The sequence below is a fragment of the Delphinus delphis genome, chromosome 11, assembly GCF_949987515.2.
Source record: "Delphinus delphis chromosome 11, mDelDel1.2, whole genome shotgun sequence".
Taxonomy (NCBI): Eukaryota; Metazoa; Chordata; class Mammalia; order Artiodactyla; family Delphinidae; genus Delphinus; species Delphinus delphis.
The window spans coordinates 12,152,409-12,173,236 of record NC_082693.1 but is presented as its reverse complement, the minus strand read 5'-3'; the positions used below and the strand labels follow the sequence as shown (position 1 = coordinate 12,173,236).

Here is a 20,828-nt window from a genome sequence, read left to right as displayed (position 1 = left end):
CTGCCATGTTAATCTTCTTGACGGAATCTCTTAATCTCAGTTTTCTCATCAGATAAAAAATACATGTGAAAAATGAACTGCAACAGAAGAAAATGAGAAATGGTAATTTCAGGTAGATCCCAACCCTGACTGTGATGCTGGAAGATATTTTAGAAGAATATGGCAATTGCCCCCCTACTTACTGAAAGTCCATCATTATGTCATCAAGAAGAGGCTCTATTCTACATTAGCAACTCTTAATTCATTTGAGGTCACGGACCTCCTTGAAAATTTGATGAAAGCTATGAATTCTCTCTCCTCCTCCAATAAATGTACACACACTGCATACATACATATTTCTTTTACAGACACTTTTAGAGGTTTCCGTACCTTCCAATGTCTGTGCCTAAAACAGTGCATTCAGAAAAATTGTGAGGACATATTGGGTTTAGAAGGAAAAAAAAAAAATGCCCTTTTTGAATAGTGATGGCTTCCCTAAGAGCATGAGAAATGGGTAGTGGTATCCATTGAATCTACCACTCCCAATTTTTCAAATCCTTCTTGTTCCAAATAATTTATTCTACCTATGTTGTTGGGTTTTATTGATGTATAGTTGAGTTACAATGTTGTGTTAGTTTCAGGTGTACAGATCCTTCTGTACACCTGATTCTTTTCCAGTATAGGTTATTACAAGATACTGAATATAGTTCCCTGCGCTATATAGTCGGTCCTTGTTGTGTATCTGTTTTATGTACAGTAGTGTGTATCTGTTAATCCCGAGCTCCTAATTTATCCCTCCCTCCTCCTTTCCCCTTTGGTAACTATAAGTTTGTTTTCTACATCTATGAGCCTTTTTCTGTTTTGTAAATAAGTTCATTTGTATCTTTTTTTTTAGATTCCACATGTAAGTGATATCATATGATACTTGTCTTTCTCTGTCTGACTTACTTCACTTTGTATGACAATCTCTAGGTCCATTCATGTTGCTGCAAATGGCATTATTTCATTCTTTTTAATGGCTGAGTAATATTCCATCATATATATATATACCATGTCTATATATACCTTCTATATATATATACCATGTCTTCTTTATCCATTCATCTGTCAATGGACATTTAGGTTGCTTCCATGTCTTGGCTACTGTAAATAGTGCTGCTGTGAACATTGGGGTGCATGTATCTTTTAGAATTATAGGTTTCGCTTTTTTTGGATATGTGCCCAGGAGTGGGATTGCTGGATCATATGGTAACTCTACCTATGTTATTCTATGTTATTTTTCAATTGTCTGTCTCCCCTAGAACATAAATTCCACAAGAGAGCACAGATTTTGAGATTGTCTGTTGCCTACTGCTGTATCTAGATACCTTGTATTTATAAACAGTGTATCTAGATGCAGTGTCTAGAACAATACCTAGCACATATATTTATGTGCTCAAAAAATATTATTGAAAGAAGAAGTATGTCCCTTCTTGAGAGCTCTGAGCTACAAACTTTACTACCTTCTGTGTAAATTAATATTCGCTTTTATTTATAATATGGTCAGATACTTTGTTTCAAAGGCTATGTCCTATCTACAGCATTTTGAAATTTATAGACTAAATCTGTATTTGGTTTTCCTCACTTTTATTAATTTTAATTCTATACTGTTTTCCTTTTCATATTTTTCTAGATTAATCTCTTTTCTCCCATCAAATGACCACCACCTCCTTACTTATTTCAGTTCCATTGACTAAGGATAAGATCCAGCTGGTGACCTCAACTTACTAAATGACGTGAACAGAATGCACTACATTTAAATGACTACAAAATAAATGTCAGTTTCTCATAATAAATGTCAGTTTGCATAATTAGTCAGCTCTAAACATATTAGAACAATGTAAATACTGAAATATTAATATAAATTAGCATTTATTATTGGCAGCAACAATGGAAACGTCTAGTGAAAATGTGGCTTGGGTGCTTTAAAAACTGTTTGTTCCCGCAAATGATTTAAATATGGCCTCTGCAACTTGTTTCCATTTAAATTACTTCACAAGCCATTTCCTCAAATAAGGTACAAAGACAGTTTTAGCACTTGTTAAATTATAACAAGTTCTCAGTTAGAAGACTATGAATTAATGAAGTTTTATTTTGTAATGCATTCCGAGGTTTAATCAAAACAGTGCTTTGGCTTCTTTTAATTTAAAAGAAAAATTAGTGAAAACTACAATAAATAACATTTGACGGTTTGTGCTGGAATACACGCTACATCTTGAAATTATGACCGACAAAACTCTAAAGCTCAGCTTGAGGACAAATGTTAAGACTTAGGGCTAAATACATGTAGTTAAAATTCATAATGTCTTAGCACCCAGCATTCACTACCAGCTAACTTTCAAAATATCTGGCTGATAAGGAAGCTGGCAGAGACCCCAAAGGAACAGAAGTTAGTGATACAAAGTAAGGTCTATGTGAATTTTCTGCTACTGGTTTTAGATTACTTGCCTCAGAAGCGTATGCACGGAAATTGAGTTTTAGACATATCCACACAATTATCCATAGGGCGCACAGTTATAAGCTCCAGACCCTTGTCTGAACACTGAGGTATATCCGTGCTCACGTGGGTGGCCATGCTCTCACATGTGCCATGAATCGTCAGGAATGCTGTTCAGAGTTGGCTGATCAAGAGATACACAGCGCAAAGGAACAGGATTTGAGACAGCCCAGGGTTTCCTCTTCAAGTAGGTTTAAAACTTTTTTTTTTTTTTTTCTCACAACTTCCTTCCTGTTCTAACTGCCAGTGCTCAGAAGTCAGCCTTGAGAGACAGAGGCACCCAGGACGGAGACGTGAACCCTTGAATGTAAGTTGAAATACCTTCAGGGTAGGGGAGGCTACAGGTGAGCACAGACAAATGGAGGAATCTCTACACCAGACTACAGTCCTCTACGGTTTATTTTTTTGAGAGGGGCTGTGCCTCTTTAAAACAAACTTTATGAAAAGAAAGTACCTAAGGAGGCTGCAGAGAAGGGGAAGTCAGAGCGGCAGAGCGGGAGTGGCAGCAGTGACTCAGGGGAGGCACCTCGGTGAGGGAGGGTGAGTGCTGCAGCCCAGGAGATAAATTCTGGATGTCCTGGAAAAAGGCTCTGAATGTACCCACTGGGCGCGCCTGGCCAGGTTCCTACAAGGCTGGAGCCGGCATCTGGCCAAGCTCAGAAGCAAAAAGACTGTAGATCCAAACTGATACGAAACGCGTTGGTGGATGGTGGGTTTCTGCTGGGGTGGAGATGTGTGGTTTCCTGTTTATAGGCAGACTTTAAAGGGACTGGTTGAAAAGAAAAAAATGGTTCAAAGTTGTCAAATATTAAGCTCTTTTCCACTGAAGAATTTTCTGGGGATGTAAGAGAAATGCATAATGAAAGCCTCCCCTAGGGTACAGTGGGATTTAATTATCCAAGGGGGAGCATGGGTATTTACTCATCACTCTACAGGGATAGCATTTCTACCATTAGCAAGAGCCAGTGAGATGGGCAAAAAGATAAGTGCTGTTGTTGCCAAAGACCAGCTCTTTACCTCTGAGAGAACTCAAAGCAAACACAGAAGACACCAAACAATTTATTAAGAGATACATTCTAGAAAAATCCAGATAGGACCCCCAGTCAGTGGGCCTTCAAAATGTCAGGGTCTGAATCTGGCAGCCATGAGAAGTGCTTTAGGTGTGACCGGAAATACTTTCTTCCTTTTTAGAAGATATCCTAGGCAGCATGTTTTAGAAAGTGGTCTGTAATTAAACTCTGGACCTAGGGTAACTTGTGGCATGGGTCTGATAAACTCTGAGCTGTTCTTCTGCTCAGGGTCGGGGAATGCAGATTTCTCCTACATGGAGGTCCCATAGTCACCCCTTCATGTAGAGACCAAGAACCACTGAATTCAGGGTTAGCATGTTGGAGCCTCAGTGCAGGAATGATTAAGCAAAGAGAAGAATCAAGCGGTCTGTGCTGGCCCCAGAGAGTCCAGTCATAGGCAACCATCATTCACCTTCGCCATTGCTTTGTTTCGTTACCTTTATAAGGAAAGATCCCTCCCAAATCCAGATATGACACAGGCATAGTAAGATCATCTTATTATTTCCTGAGATGTGTGGACTTCTGAGAGAATAGTTCATTCCCCATCCATACCGCACAGATCCAGCACACGCGGAATAACCAGGTTTTAGCCAAACAAAGGCTGGCATCTTCCAGGCACTGGAATTTGGTCCTTATTTGGGAGACCGTGAGTTTGTCCCTCAGGAAGTATCCTCGGAGCAATGTCAAGGTTCTGTTTTCAGTGGAAGCTCAGAACAGCAGAGTCGATCAGATGGAAAGATGAGCGCCCCGACCAATTCATGGGAGCACAATAAATTCCAAACTTCAGCTGGCAGGAAGAGAGATGCCTTGGGGGGAGGAAAAACTAAGCAGATAGAGAAAGAGAAACAACTTACGTGGAGGGCCTTCTTTGGGTCAGATCTGGTATGAGAAATTTATAAATATGAATTCTGAGAGGACACAGTGAGGACAGGAAGGCTCAGAAGTGTTCAATGACTTGGCTAAGGTCACACACTGGTGCAAAAAAGAACCAGTAGCTACAATGCCTCAGAGGGACATTTTAGGAAATGCCCGTGGAAGAAAGATTCTTTAATCCCACATTCTGAGCATCCTTGTTCCTGGGTCAGTGTTACTGTCACCCAGGATCTTGGGTTAGAGTCCATACTGGCACCCCCAGAGACGGGTCTCATGTTACTCCTGAAACGTCAACATTTATCCATTCAAGGAGGAATCACTGAGTCCCTCCCTGCTGGTTTGCACACACTCTGGTTTCCACAGCCAGAGCTTGTAAAAATTCACTTGGGTTTTCTTAGAGGGACTGATATTCACCATTTGTGCTTATAAAAATTGTCTCTACTTCTGTCTAACTTTTCATGCTTAATTTAAAACCTCTGTGAATGGATCGAATAATTGCAGTGTAGTCTTTTGCCCAATAATGGCTGACTTAATGCAGTTTTCTTTGAGGATTATTTAAAATGAATGTTTATGGAAGTAGAGTGACTTCACACAGTAGAGGCTCAGGAAAGATGAATGCGTCCGCTGAGTTCTCTCTCCTTTTGCATATGAATCTGGGTGTCCACGGGGCACTGGTCCTAGGACCACCCCCCTTCTTCCTTGATACTAAAATCCATGGATGTTCTGAGTCCCGTGCCCTCAGTATCAGCAGAAGACCAACTGTACTATGAATGTCCAGGAAGGAATGATGTATTATTTCTCAGGAAATAATTCTTTCAAGGGAAATGCTAAAGAATTCTGCTTCTAGGAACCTGTACCCTCCTCTGATTGATCTTAATGTTTATTGTAACAAGACAGTGTAACAAGACACTGTCCTCTCAGGCATGGGGTTGGTTCCTCTTATCCAGCACTGCACTTTCAGATGTTCTTGGTGGGGGGTGGTAAAGAGCAGCTCTGAGAAGCCCTGGAAGCACCAATTCCTCTCGGTCACTAGGGAATAGTGACACACCAGAAAGGAAGCCAGAAACAAGACAGCTTCTGGAGTCCCGAAGGATAAACTGGGATTCCCCAAATGAGCCAAATTACCACGTAGACAGCAAAGCAGACCCAAATCCTCCTCCGCTAGCCCTGAGAGGGTCCAGCTCTCCATGACCTGCTGGAAAGCTACAGCCCCAGATGTGGGGAAAGTGGGCATATCCTGGACATTGGGAAACGAAGATGACAGGGAAAGCTGAAGCTCACGTAGGTACTTCTCTGACGGAAACCCCCTACTTCTGCGGCTTCCACATTTGTCTCTCTCTCTCCCTCCACTTTACTCTTCTATCTAATACTCCCGGCCTGTGCATCTAAGAAGCAACTGGCAACTTCGGGGCATGAGTTAAGTCTCCACTGTACTTTGCTCCAGAGCCAGAGGGAATTCTCTCCATTAGCTGTGCCTGTGTCTCCTGTCATTTCCCATCATTCACGGAGTGACCCTTGGCTTCACTTATGAAAGGGAGCAATAAATAGAATCTAAAATTAAATGGCTTTTTAAAGAAATATAATAGTGACAGTCCCATTTTATGGCTGACTCAGTTCATAAACAATCCTTGCGGTTCCCAGAACTTCTTGTCTCTTTCGTACTCCTCAAAGAGACAAGATCTATTTTTAAGAAGGAAGGAGATGAGCTTGTCAACACTGCAGATCCAAAAGAAAGCATTGGTGTCTGACAGTCAGTTACCTTGCTGAAGCTGAAACTGTAGCAAAACAGACAGCGGCACCAGGAAGGGGGGAGAGGAAGGGAATAGAGTGTTATTGAACATCTACTATTGACCAGGACAGTCCAAGAACTTTTCATGTTTTCTCCTACTCTTCAACCCTGTAAAGAAAGATTATTATTCCCACTTTACTGGTGGAAAAACTTGGGCTCAATGAGGTTAATAACTGGCTTAAGTCCCATAAAAAGTCAATCGTGGATACATATTTTGAATTTCTGGCCCATCGGTCTCAAAGCTCAAGTTCCAGGAGACATACAGGGTCATCTTTCTATGAATTAACCAGGTGATTTGTTTTCATCTAAACTCAAGAGTTTTACCTTTTCTTGCCCTCCAATGATTTAGAACTGCATTAATGAACCAGTAGAGTGTGCTCCATCCTGGAGACTGGTAAATTCTTAAGTGCCTTTCACTTTCAGTGTCTTGGAAATTTCACTGAATTTGTAAGCAAAAACACCGATTTGTGCTATGTTACACTCACGCCATGAGTACCCACCCTAATTTAATCTGGCGTTTTAATTGAGCCTGAGAAGATTAAGTTGCTGCCTCAGCCCATCTAAATCTTGGCACTGTTTCACTGAATACTAAACATGGGTGTGTGTGGGTTTGCTGTGAAAATTCACATGTGTAGGCATCTGTGAAGCAGGAAATAGATAAGTAGAGTGGTGAGCACATTAAAAAAAAAAAAAGCATATGTGCTTTGGGGCCTTATGAAATATAACATTGATAATTCTCCATTTCACTTCTACTGTGTAAAGAACCAAAGTCAAAAACAACCTACAAAGAAACAAACAAACAAAACAACCCTGCTCTTTGTGGAACAGGGGGTGAGCTGCAGAGGGAGGTGAGCAGACCCCAACAAGAACGTTCTGTGCTGATGGGCTGGGTACTCCCCAACCTCACCTCCACTTCCTCTTTCCCTTTCTTGTTTTACAGCTTCTTTAACTTAAGGAGCATTAGGGTCACTGAATTGTGAAGGGGTCTCAGAGATCTTTTAACACAATGATTTCATTTTGCAGAGGCCAAAACTGGAGCAGAGGTTCAGTGACTTGCGCAAGGGGACGTGGAGCCTAGTTGCACTGAAAACCCTCTTTATGTGACACTTCCCTGACTTGCTAAAGCCGCCCTGCAGAGTTTTGCAAAGCAGCACTTACCTCTGCCTGTGCACCCCCCAGGGAGATTCCCACAATGATCAAACGAGCTCTCCAGTTTCATGATTACTTCTTAATAAAGAGAGCTGGAGCGTCAGAGCGTAGAACCTCAGGTCAGACCACCCGGGCTCAGATATTCATTCTGCCACTTACACAGCAAGTCTTCTTGGGCAAGTTACTGACCTCACCTTTAGTTTCCCGGTCTGTAGAAGGGAATGGTGATAACGGCAGTCCTTAAGGTTGTGGTGAGGACTAAATGAGATAATCCTCATGACAGCATTTAGCACTTACGTGTGATAACTGTTAGAATTATTATCATCAATTATAAAACCAGCTGTTCTTTAGATGATGAGATTAGAAAAAAGTCTGGAATTTCCATAAAATTACTATTTTCACTTCAGCAGCACCCATAAAATGGAAAAGAGAAAAATGAGGGAGTTCCCTGGTGGCCTAGTGGTTAGGATTCCAGGCTTTCACTGCCATGGTCCGGGTTCAACCCCCGGTCAGGGAACTGAGATCGTTCAAGCTGCATGGTGCGGCCAAAAAAAAAAAACCAGTAAAAATTATTAAAAAAAAAAAGGAAAATTGTATTTGTAATTCAATATACACACACAGGTAGTCTGGGAAACAATTGTCAAGATATATAAACCAGTTGGGGCTTTGGGAGAATCTGAAGTTCCCCGGAAATGAACTGTGAAATTGAAAATGTAGGATCTTTGGGGAATTCACATAAATTTGAAATAGTAAAACAGAGGTAGGTAGTCTCTTATATACACCGGTGAAATAAGGTAGTGGAATGTTAATTTAGCTGACACTTGACTACAGGTAAAGGCCTTAGAAAAGGAAAGCACCTAGAGATGGTCTGCCCTAGCCCCTCACTTCCCAAGATGAGGAAAGGAAGATCACAGCAGTTGGAACATTTGCTCACAGGGTTACAGCTAGTTAGTGGCAAAGCCAGAATGAAAACTCATGCATGATGAGGCCTAGTTCAGCGAGGGAATAATTATCCAAAATCAAATAGATTGACCCAGAACTCTTCCCTAAAACCGCCCCCTGTGCACTATCGCTCTTCTGCTGGGCTTGTGGTCAGATCCAGATGTTACATGGTCTCTTCTCCTGCTTCTGAGGGGCAACGTTTCAGGTTCACAGACAGGATCCGTGGCTTGAGGCTGAGTTGTGGCATTGGTCTGGCCAGGCTTCAGAGACAAGCAAGCTTCCCCTTTAACACTCAACGCTCTGCTTCATTGTTTCCAAAAGTTACAGTTTCAAGGTCATGTTCTTAATCATGGACTTCAGTAGAATCTACAAAGGACTTCAGGAGTCCATGAACCCCTGTACTGCGTGCACAACTTCATGGGCTTTTTCCTTTTTTCCTTTTATAAGGACCATGACCCTTACCCGATTTTTAAAGAGCTTTGTAATCTCCAAAAAGATTAAGAACCGTCAGTCAAACAAGCTGGGCTTTTTGGTATGGCTAGATTGCTCTTCCTCCAATGTCTTCTCCACTTTGGAGAATAACAAGTATCAGTATGTGCTAAAGTACAGTGTCTTGTAAATACTAGATGCTCATCATATATTTGTGACCTTCATTTTGCTTTCAAAAGGCCTTTCCCTAAGAAGTGGTTTCCAGTCCTTTATTTGCCATATTATGACATTTTCATCTTTTTTTCCAATCACCTCTCCAGAGTGAACTGGTTTGGGGTCATCTGACTACATATCTCTTTTTTTTATGCTATATAATTAGACCAAATTATTTTCATGTTGTCCCGAATTTCCTCCTCTTGACTTCTACAATTTCATATAGTAATCCCACATAATCCTCTGATCTTCGATGCCTTTAAATAAATTTTTGGCTCATTTCTATAGAGCAATTATTGTATCTGTAATGAATCAAGGAAATTTAAAAGTGACACAAGTCTCAGATTCACTAATGAAAAGATCAAGCTCTAGATGACAGATAAATTGACTTGTCAATGATTACACTGTGAGAAGTTAGGAAATGCTGTCCTAGACCAGATCTTTCTCTCTCTCTGTCTCTCTCTCTCTCTCTCCTTTCAAAGTTGAGATTTGAGGGTGCAGAATTACAATTCCCTAGGTTATTAAAGTCACCGTGATCTTCTGTGATGTCATCATCTCATGGTCAAACTTCAAGCACATGACTTGTTAGAACCAAGCAATATATTCCAGAAAGTCCTGCCTATGGGGCCTGAGATGCTTTCATCTGTAGATAGCTTTCCTGATGCTCTGTCTGCAGGTTTCTTATGTGACCTCTACCCTGGATATCTGGTCAGGCTCCAGAGGAGAACCTGTCTCATCTGATTAGTCTCCTCTGGGTTGCTCTTTATGTGTGACTTAATGGTTGTCCTTAAACTACCCACAACCTACAACCTCCACCCACTGTATCCTTCATTGTTTCTCCAACCAGTTCATTCACTTTCCCTGAGCGTTTTTTGTAACATGAGGTGAGTTAGTCACTCTGTTTATTGTGATCTTCTCTAGAGGCTCAACTCTGAGTGGAGCTGATTCTGTAGCTGAAGCAAGAGTTGCCACAGGAACAGGCCTACATGCTTCCTTCCTACACAGGAAGTGGACCTGGGCATTGCAATACTGTTTTCAGAGTTGATCCAAGAGTCACAGTGTTTGGCTTGTTATTTTGCTGGAAGAGGATGGATGAGCCAGGAGATATGATTTCTCTTCCTTCCCTTTTTTTATTCTGTTAAAACTGTTTTTGTTTGGCTTCACTTCCAAATTATTTTTCTTCCTCTTGCCAATAATAGTGACATTGAGACTCAAAATCATAACTGATTTTGGCCAGACACAGCTTCACTCTCAGGAGACTTTTTAGAGATTTGAAGAGTCACTCAGGATGAGATGTGATAGGTATTTACTTAGTGTTCTGCCACTTCCGAGCACTAAAGCCTTTACCCAAAACAGGGAAGAGAGTTACCCTCAGAGCAGAGCAAAAGGAAATCAGGACATTATCTCCTTCTCCAAATATCTCCCTTGTTTCCCCCAAATAGCTCCATTGCTTCCAGCCATGGGGCCTGAAATTCTTCCAGTAGAGATTTCTTCCTCTTTATTAAGACACGGCATCTCACCCTGCTATGTGAACTTGGGCAATTCTTTTAACCTCTGGGTTTCAAGGTTCTCAATGATTAAATTAGGGTTTGGAATATATTACCTCTAAGGTTCATTTCAGCTCCGAAAAGCTCTGACTATACATGCCCTAAGAGGAATAATTTTAAAATTTATTATTCATTCATCAACACTTATGTGTGAATAATTTTATTAGATCTTCCCTCAATGTTTTAACACAAAACAAGTAAATATAAATGATGATGAAAGAAGACAGATCCCAGAGTATGCCCAGGTGAGGTCTTAGAGCATAAGGTCAGTCAGGGGAGATCTCGAGAGGGTAGAGAGGTACTAAAAGGGAAGTGGAAATTGATAGAAAGTACTAAAGACACAGTTACAATTTGTCTGGAGGAATTTAGAGTCCTTTGCTATTTTGTGTCATTTCAAAAGAACAGAAGATCTTTATATATAGAACCTATTAAGTCAATGAATGAACGCTTATAAAATGGCTGAACTATTTCAGTGTCTTGGGAGATTCAAGAGAAACACAACACTTAGTACCTGCGCTCAAGGAATTATTAGCAGTGTTGGGTGAAAACCAATCAGACACTCAGGTAGGTATCACAGGGACCTACAACTTCTCATGAGTTACCTTTGAGCTCTTGCAGGAGTTCAGGGAAAGATTCAATGAATGGGAAAGAGCTAACTGTTTTTAGCACATACTTGAAACCATCATAACTGGGATTGTACACACTGAGCACTTTGACACTGGCAAGGCTGGCTGGATTTGGAGGACTGTGATAATTTCTATAAGTATATGAGCTAGGGCCACTCATTATGGTCCGGGACAGCTGTACTATGTTGTTTCACTTGTTTTACAGGATTCCCAAAGAGTTACTTATTTTCTGTCAGTTTCATTCAGTGAACAGGAGGGACACATCCCAGTATGGTAACATTCAGGCATGTGAAAGGAAAGCCTGGAATGCATTATATTCTTATTTTGTGAAATACAATGAGGCTGAATTAGGGGAAAATCTGGAAAATCACTGACAATTACACAAGTTCATTAGGGCAAAAATAATGCTAAGAACAACCCCACAAACATCGTTCATATCCACTGACTTTTGGCTAATAGACCGTCCTCTCTCTCTCTCTTTCTTTCTCTCCCTCCTTCTCTCTCTAGATCAAAATGACTGAAAAGGCCCCAGAACCACACCTGGAGGAGGATGAAGAGCTGGATGGCAAGCTCAATTACAAGCCTCCACCACAGAAGTCCCTGAAGGAGCTGCAGGAGATGGACAAAGATGATGAAAGTCTAGCAAAGTACAAGAAAACGCTCCTGGGGGACGGGCCTGTGGTAGCAGGTGCGTGTGTGCCGAGATGCAGGGCAGGTGAAGGGGCACTGACAAGGCAGACATTTCAGCTACTCAGGAGCAGTTGCAAAGGAAAGTGTACCAAGTGCTTCCAGGGTTAAGTGAGTGAGGTGCAATCTCTATGTGCCGAATCAAGTTATGGACCAGATAATTAAGTTTTCTTCGGAGATAAGGTGCAAGTTGACATTGACATAGATAAAAATAACACATAGGGAGGGTTTAGAAGGAATTTCAGACTACCACTCAGAATTGTCTTCTCTCCACGATTGCTCACCTTCTCTCTTTTTCTTCTCTTTCTCCTTCTCACTCCTTACCTAAATAACCATCTCTTCCACATACACATAGGCAATGGCGAACTAAGACATGGCCCAAAGATATGGATGGGCCGTGACTAACCAGCAGAGTACCCATAGCCACTCAGGAAATGTCTGCTATTGAGGACTGAGATGGACCTACAAGAACCTGAAGCAGAAATAGCATCACTGGAATGTATAAGGCCACTAAGACCAAGCATGTGAATCAGCCACTTCCATTTCTTTTCTCCTCCAGATGGAGATATCCCTTTTCTTTGTTATCTTGTCTCTCTCCTACTTTAAATGCACACACACACACACACACACACACACACACACACACACACAAACACACACACAGAGTATGCAAATACCTCCTCTTTGTGCTTACATTCCCTTTTGAATCCTGCAGACCCAACAGCCCCCAATGTCACTGTCACCCGTCTTACCCTGGTTTGTGAAAGTGCCCCAGGACCCATCACCATGGACCTCACTGGTAAGTGGACACATCTGTTCTGTTTAGTGGGGCCTAATGGCATCACTGGGCAAACGGGTTTTTGTCCTCTGTCCCAGCAAAAAAAGAGAAAAATCCTAGTAAAGTGAATTCTAGTAAGGTATGCTGAGTCCAGTTCACAAATCATAGTTTTCACAGTATCTACTGTGCTTAATGAAAAGCCCAGTCTCTGTCTCTAATTGAAAAGGGGTCAGGTGTAAGTACTGGATATATCTACCTGTATCATATTTACTTCAGATTTTTATCTCCACATGGTAGCAGGAGAATTACTATTTGTGTAAAAAGACTGCTGATGGAAATGTTAAGAAGCAAGCTGTATGCTTCTGAAATGGTAATATTTATACAGTCTAAACATCAGAGAAAATATTGACCTTGCCTCAGCTACAGAACTTACCCGAAGACAGGAAGAAATCTAAGACCTCCTGAATAATGCTAGGAATTCCACTGTTAAATACACATTGTTTAACTTAAAGCTCTGATTCTTTTAAAGAAGCAACTTCCCCCACTAAAGATGTACAAATTAACATGTTATTTTCTTTCACTTTATTGTGACAAGGGTCAAGTCCTTTCCTGAGACTTAGGTCTGGAGGAAATGAGGAGAGCCGGGGAGGAAATGAGGAGAGTCGGGGAAGGTGGCTGATTTGGGGAAAATTGGCAAATGGGAGGAATGAGGAAAGGGCCACTGAGCTAGGGGTTGGGGGCATGAAAGGCAGGTCTTTAGTAAAAAACCAAAAATTATTACTAGATTCAAAAACTGGACTCATGAGACAGAATAAAGCATGACTCTAGAACAGTAGGCTTAACAGCAAGGTGGTTCCCCTCACACAGGACACATCCACTCTTTACCTTATATGGGCTTTTTGTCAGAGAGAGGAAACTGGAGGTTAAGACACACTTCCTATTCAACCGAAATCATTAGAGCATACATTCAGCTACCTCCACGTTCTAGCATTTCTCCAAGAGAGAAACTCTCTCTCTCTCTCTCATCGGACCTCAGACCTCTTCCTGTGCGAAATTGCGTAAAGTTACCAGGTACAACCATCATTTTGCAAGATAAGGTCTGAATTAGCGCTAAGGAAACCTGCTCTGTTCAGAAGGGCTTGATGATATTGCAGGGAAAACTTGGTCTCTGTCCTCTTTTCCCAGCAGCAAGAAAACCAAATTCAGTTTTCTGTCACAAAAAAGCTATGGAGGTGAATCCCAGTTGTATACATAGGATGCTGGTACCAACTCTGTACATGAAGCAGGTGCACAGAATTGGGCAAAACATACACACACACACACACACACACACAGTCACCCCGAATGTCAAATTATACAGGATCACGTTGGGAGAGGAGCAGAGAAAGATCACCTCTCTAATTAGGGGCAGATCTCAGTTTTATGGAGCCTGAAGCTTTTATAACTTAAGTGATGTTTCCTTTTCCTTAAGAAAAATAATATGAAATTGCAAATGCAAAAGCAAAATTAAGTACAAAAGTGAAATTTTTTTAGAATGATAAAAAGGAACCAAATGAGTACATTTTTTAAAGCTAGAAAACACCACAAATCTACAAAAAAAAATAGCTGGCACTCATATAATATTTTTCTCCTATTTCTTTATTTGAGGGGTGGGGGCAGAGTCTTTAACCATAACATCTTACATACCCTTAAGGTTGCAGTCAAACTTGGGGAAAAGCTCTATCACATTTCTTTCACATCTGGCTGCAAGATTTCAGGCATTTCAAATGTGTGTTTGTGCAGCAACTAATCTCAGACATTCTTTGACTTGAGGACCATGTGAACCATGTTGCTCTGAGGAGCCCAGCAAATGGCTCTGGAGCTTCAGCTTCATTCATCTCCTTGTGAATGTCCTTCTGAGGAGAATTAACTCTGTCAAAATCCACTTCTACAGGGGATCTGGAAGCCCTCAAAAAAGAAATCTTTGTGCTAAAAGAAGGTGTTGAATATAGAGTCAAAATTAACTTCAAAGTAAGTATCTGGTTTTGTATGTTTTAATAAAGTTTAAATCCTTCCTATAATCAGAGGAAGAAAAAATCAAATTTCTTGCATTATCACATTGGCATACTTTTTGTTTATTTCTCTTTTTTCCCTGGACTGTCCTCTCCCCAATCCTGGGCTCTACCTGTTACAGGTGCACCTTTGCTTCATGCCTTTTTCCAGCCAGGACCTTTCCCTTGGACTCTCCCTTGATCACTGAAGCCAATGGGATCCCTCTCCTGGGACCTTCTAATACTCCCATCCACAAGACACACATTACTTTGTATTATATACCATGTGTATCATTTCTCCCCTATTCAGCCTAAACACCTTGAGACAGGGAGAGACTATCTATCCCTTCTTTGCAATATTTCAAGCAAAACTTTTTAAATGGTAGATATTTCATGACTATTTATTGAGAAATAGATAAACGAATGAATCAATTAACAGGAAAAGAAAATAGAACAGCTAGAGCCTCAGCTCTAATTGCTCAAGGATATATAAATTCAGGGGGTGTGGTGCTTGGTAAATAACTGGAAATTACAACTTAGTTGTAGAGCAGGTAAACAAGTAAGAGCAAAACTAAGTAGGAGATAAACTGACATAGAATGAATAGGCCCGTATCCCAGTGAGCAACCAACATCAAGGAGAAAAGTAACCTTGACTTTGAAAACAAATGAGTTAGAAATTCACTGTTTGCATTTAATGGCTTATATGTGCTTTGGTTGCCCCTCACTCCCACTTGGTCACTTCCTCCAGGGCTTGGGCTCCACCAACAAAGACCCCATCCGCCCTCTCTATTTGCACACCAGCCCTTCTTTCTCTGAGGTTCAGGATATGATTCAGGGTCCATGGACAATCATTCCGCGCCACATACAAATATGCCTCAGAATAATTTCCTTCTGAAAATATTTGTTGATGCCTACTCTGTAATAGACACTCTATAATAGTCACTTACTTGTTTCCTGTATTTATTACTAAAGCACCTGAGAGTTTAGTAAGGCATTGTATCCAAATATTCTTCAAATGGGTTTCACATCAGTCCAATTTCGAATCATTAATGCTACTGCCTTAATTTTTCAATTTAATAAGCAGTTGGGATTGACACATATACATTAGTATGTATAAGATAGATAACTAATAGGAACCTGCTGTATAAAAATAAATAAATAAAATTCAAAAAGAAAATGTTGATGTGAATAAGATGAGAAGGAAAGGTCTGGTGCGTGGGCTTCTGCCATGGGTGGCAAGGCCGGGGTTGGGTCCACGGCAGTCAGGATTACACATGAAGGCGATGGAGAAGGTGGGCACAGAAAGCAGATTTCAAGTCCCATCCACTTCAGAGATTTGGCCTTGTCTCCAACAGGGAAAGATCACTCTCTATGTGTAACCCACATAAAGTCGAACCTCCCTGTGGCCTGTCCCAGCGTGGATCGAGGAAGAAACACCAGTTCCAAACTGAAAATATGTCATTGGAAAGTGATTTGAATCTTTACTGATGTCTCTTGAAAAATGTCCAAGAAAGTTTGCATTCATAACACCAGTAACACACCCTAGAATTTCATTAACTCTCTTAGTTGCTCTCAAAGTTCTTCTCTTTCTTCCTCAAAACTTAACAACACTCTCCAAAAACTGGGATGGTTCTTTTAGTTTCTTCCCCTTTTCCTTCTGCCTCCCAAGGAGATGTGGTATATGTGATTTCCATGGCTCTCACTTTTTTTTGTTTGTTTGTTTGTTTGTTGGGGTTTTTTTTTTGCGATACGCGGGCCTCTCACTGCTGTGGCCTCTCCCGTTGCGGAGCACAGGCTCCGGATGCGCAGGCTCAGCGGCCATGGCTCACGGGCCCAGCCGCTCCACGGCATGTGGGATCTTGCCGGACCGGGGCACGAACCCGTGTCCCCTGCATCAGCAGGTGGACTCTCAACCACTGCGCCACCAGGGAAGCCCGGCTCTCACTTTTATTCATGCTCCCAGTAAACTGTCTTTTCCTGGGGTGGAAAAGACAATTGGGAGGGATGTGCAGGCAGAGGAAGAGAATAACTAGGAATATTTATACTTTTCTTTCGTCTGTCTCAACCATATTTATGTTAAGTGAACACTCTATTGAGCAGTAGAAAAACAGGAGTCTCTTTATTTTGAAGCCCTTATTTACTACTCTGCCACCATTCCTGTTTTTTGGTCTTTTAACCACCAGACCACATCTTCTACTAGGCCCAGAAGACCAGCTTAGAGACTTCTAGAAAGATGCATTCATTTTTCCTATTTCTATGAGTCACATGTGGAAGTCAGAGGAATTAGAAAGTTCGGGTTTCATTTCACCACAGTTTCTTCAATGAAGCTGTTTTCTTTCTGTCTGCTTTTGGTAGGTTCATGCTACAGATTTTACTGAGTGACAGTTTCAAACCTCAGCTGGCAGGTTTCAAACCTATGCTACCTCATTGCCAACGAAACAAAATGTAGCGCTGACAGATTGCCTTAACTATTCTGTCCAAAACAAAAAGGGAGTCCTACCTATTGTCGAGGAGAACCTATTTTTAAGATGCTTTAATTCTTACATCGGTGAACAATTAAACAAGCCAGCCGTCCAGCTAATGCTGCCACGGCCACTGTAATTTGTTTGTATAAACATGACGACTGTATAAAATTAACAGAGAGACCAGTTCAGTCCTAGGTAGAATGAATCATGGAAAAACAAAGTGCTTGGGCTGTCTATATTTTCATTCTGTTTTAGTAAATTTTCTTTGAAAGGCTTGGGAAAGTGGCAAGATCTCAGACAATGTCTGAGAATGACAGCCATCCAAAATACAGATGCAAATGGATTTCACCCATTATTTACATATGAGGGGGATGTTTTCCTGTGACCCATCTCCTCATCTCTAGACTCCAATCACAGTTACATTCCAGGCAAAGTCACCTTCTAGACCTGATTTTCCATTACGACTTTTCTCTTTGTTTGTTTTTCATATGTTAGGTGGGTCATTTCTGAAGTTAGGAGTTTTCAGATATTTACACAATAGTTTCCATGGGTACCTTTGTAACCTAAAATGAGGATGGTCTTCTGGCCAGTAATATCAGGGAGGGGAGATCAAGACCATTCTCTGAACCATTGAGGAAGGAGAAATGCAATGAAGAATATTGAGACAATGTTGTAATTAACCATTCCATCCCCAACACCAAAAATCACAGTATTAGACAGTTATAACCAGATTGGTAACGTTGAGTCTTGTGACCTCCTCTCTCCAATGTCTGCCTCATCACCGCGCTAAAAGACAGTAGTAACTTATTCTGAACCAAATCTTCAGTCCTTTTGTCCTCAGAGAAGCCTCAGCTAGGTAGGATCAGCATGAAAGATGAGGGAACATGAAAGATCATCTCTAATCCAAATTGCTTGACTCCTTCCCACCTACAGGTGAACAGGGATATTGTGTCAGGACTGAAATATGTTCAACACACCTACCGGACTGGGGTGAAAGGTAAAGTATCAACACTTTCCACTGTACCAAACTCTGCTTCTCACCGACACTTAAACTTCAGGTTATTAGCAACTTTTAGCCCTAAACTCATTTAAGAATCCGATGACAGCTGTGGACACTCACCCTATGAGAGGCACACATATACTTCTGACCTACATATTAATGGCAAGGTCTGTATTCAGGAAACTTCGTTAAGACTGGGTCAGCCACTAACCTTCAGCATTCAGCTTCTGGAATTCAACTTTATTACTTATAAAGGGGAAGAGTAACCAAGATAAGTTTGAATCAAAGTACATAAATGTAGTCTTAAAATTTAAAAAAAAATCAGTTCACAAGTATAAAACCTGGGTGTCACAGAAATCGAAGATAGGAAAGACCTCTCCGATGGGAGGTGGTAGCAGCATGCGGGGGGCAGGTGGCGGGGCAGAGGGGTAGGGACAGTGCTCAATTTCATAAACAAAGAAATAGAAAAAAGTACTCTTTCTAGAATCGAGAAAAGCTTTGTAACTGAAACAAATAATACCACATGACTTAACGTGCAGTTTTCTCGACAAGTTGTACCTAAGCGGTACATGCCGTGGGAACCTGTCTTCAGTTGTCTTCCATTAATATGGGCAGGGAGAAGTGAACGGTGGAAGGCTGATGGAAGCACTTGTAAAGTTCCCTTTTACCTGAAGGTGTCAAACGGCATCCCCCGGAAGTGTGAAACAATAATGTGTAGGTCAGTTCCTCCGAATGGATCCATGAGGGCTAGGGAAGGCACTGATCAATTTGCATGACATAGAGAACCACTCAGTGACTCAAATGCCACAGAAGGTTGTTAACCTGAAAGATCTCGGTTGATCGTTCCAATACCTAGTCTCATGAAAAAATAGTTCAGTTTATTATTTTCCTTTGGGCGTAAAGACTGTGGTACTTCACTCGGGCAAGAGGTCGATGAGGTGTCTGTAGCCGTTCCTCCAAGCTTATTCAAAACAACAGCTAACTAAATGTCACCTGCCTGCCTACCTACCTTTACTTATACTTTCTAATCCCTACTATTCTTAATATATAATCCAGTTACCTATTAATAACTTTGGTTGGCTATTTTTACCATCTGTCCCAGTTCATCACTATTTTTTGCTTTTACCAAATGATTGGGTTTTCCTTTCCATTTAATTATTCCATCCATGAATTCTGTTCATTCTGATCCCCAGCTGTTACCTTATCTCCTCCAACTGTTCATAGAATGATAGTTTGTATATAGAAGACCCTTGAAGTTCATTATATAGAAAAGAAAGAGAGGCTCCAAAGTGTTAGGTAGTTGCAGAGCTGAAGCCAGAACTCAGGTCTCAACTAGTTTGAGATATTTTTTTATGGAGATAAAATTGACATATAACATTGTATCATTTTGAGGCTTATAGCATAATGATCCGATATATGTATATATTGCAGAATGATTACCAAAAGTTTAGTTAATACCCATCACCACACATAGTTGCAATGCTTTTTTCTTGTGTTGAGAACTTTTAATACCAACTCTCTCAGCAACTTCCAAATCTACACTAGAGTACTGTTAACGATGGTCACCATGCTGTGCATTCCATCCCCAGGACTTACTTATCTTATAACTGGAAGTTTGTACCTTTTGACACCTGGGATTTTTTTTTATGGTATAATCTGCTACATCTCCATAAAAAGAGTCTAGATCCCCATGGATTTAGGGCGCTGATTCCCCACCTTCCTGAATCTCAAAATCAGCTGTAATGTGTTTTAAAGACACCGATGCTTGGGACCCACAGCAGATCACTAACCTTTGGGAGTGGGTCAAAGAATAGTGTATTATTCAAAAGAACTCCAATTTAAAAAAAAAATGTTTTTAGGAGAAAAAAAAAGTTGCCCCAGGTAAATCTGGTGTTTAGCCATGATTGGAAACCATTGCTCTTGGCTTTGATCACAGGGAGCTGTGCTCCAAATTCTTCAGTGTGCAGTGTTTGTTTTCCCTCTACCAAGCTTTCACCCTAATGAATTTTCTTTCTTCCCAGTGGATAAAGCAACATTCATGGTTGGCAGCTACGGGCCTCGGCCAGAGGAGTACGAGTTTCTGACTCCAACTGAGGAGGCCCCCAAGGGCATGCTGGCTCGAGGCACTTACCACAACAAATCCTTCTTCACGGATGATGACAAGCACGACCACCTTACCTGGGAGTGGAGCCTGTCCATCAAGAAGGACTGGACAGAATGAGCGCCTCCGCCCATCCCTTTCCCTACCTTTGCCACCCAGAAGAGCCCCGTCCCTCCTCCCTGATCACAGCTGAGCCCCACCTCCAGCAACCTCCACCTTCTCATATCGCTGCATCCTCTCCCACACTGTCTCTCACAGTGGTCCCCCGAACAAGATGCTTAAAACCCAGGCTTTAATCCTGCCCCCACGCTTCTGATCCCCTCTCATAGCCAGATCTCCCCAGTTCTCCATCCCAGTAGACAATCATTTAATATTCCCTCTTTTATTCCCATTCAAGCAACTAGAGGCCAGGAAATGGGCAAACTAGCACTAACAGTCCTTTTGCCTTGGGTCTCTGTATCTCCTTCCTACCCCTGGATTCTCCTGTGGCTGCTGCTGACTCACTGAAGGTCCCTAATCACATTCCCTGGGGTTCTTCTTCACTGGGAGACACTGTAAACAGCACAAGAGCACAAGAATAAAACAGTTGTATGATCAGATTGAGACCCTCATTT

At 41.4% G+C, this 20,828-nt stretch overlaps 1 protein-coding gene across 2 annotated transcripts; it reads left to right on the top strand.

Moving 5' to 3' along the window:
* The first annotated feature begins 2,612 nt into the window (after window positions 1-2,612).
* ARHGDIB (Rho GDP dissociation inhibitor beta) lies at window positions 2,613-20,813 on the top strand. Of its 2 annotated transcripts, XM_060024332.1 has the most exons (7): window positions 2,613-2,822; window positions 11,661-11,841; window positions 12,556-12,639; window positions 14,552-14,628; window positions 18,047-18,110; window positions 18,729-18,831; window positions 20,135-20,238. In XM_060024332.1, the coding sequence occupies exons 2-7, from the start codon at window positions 11,667-11,669 to the stop codon at window positions 20,139-20,141; spliced, it is 510 nt and encodes a 169-aa protein (XP_059880315.1). In that variant the 5' UTR covers window positions 2,613-2,822; window positions 11,661-11,666; the 3' UTR covers window positions 20,142-20,238. The 2 variants fall into 2 exon arrangements, with proteins under 2 accessions (XP_059880315.1, XP_059880314.1); XM_060024331.1 differs by lacking the exon at window positions 18,729-18,831 and having other exon boundaries at window positions 2,649-2,822; window positions 20,135-20,813.
* Window positions 20,814-20,828: the final 15 nt, after the last annotated feature.

Coding starts and splice junctions, on each gene's coding strand:
- ARHGDIB (XM_060024331.1), top strand. CDS start 11,667: ATGACTGAAAAGGCCCCAGAACCACACCTGGAGGAGGATGAAGAGCTG. Junction 11,842..12,555: donor GGACGGGCCTGTGGTAGCAG/GTGCGTGTGTGC, acceptor TGAATCCTGCAG/ACCCAACAGCCCCCAATGTC. Junction 12,640..14,551: donor CATCACCATGGACCTCACTG/GTAAGTGGACAC, acceptor CCACTTCTACAG/GGGATCTGGAAGCCCTCAAA.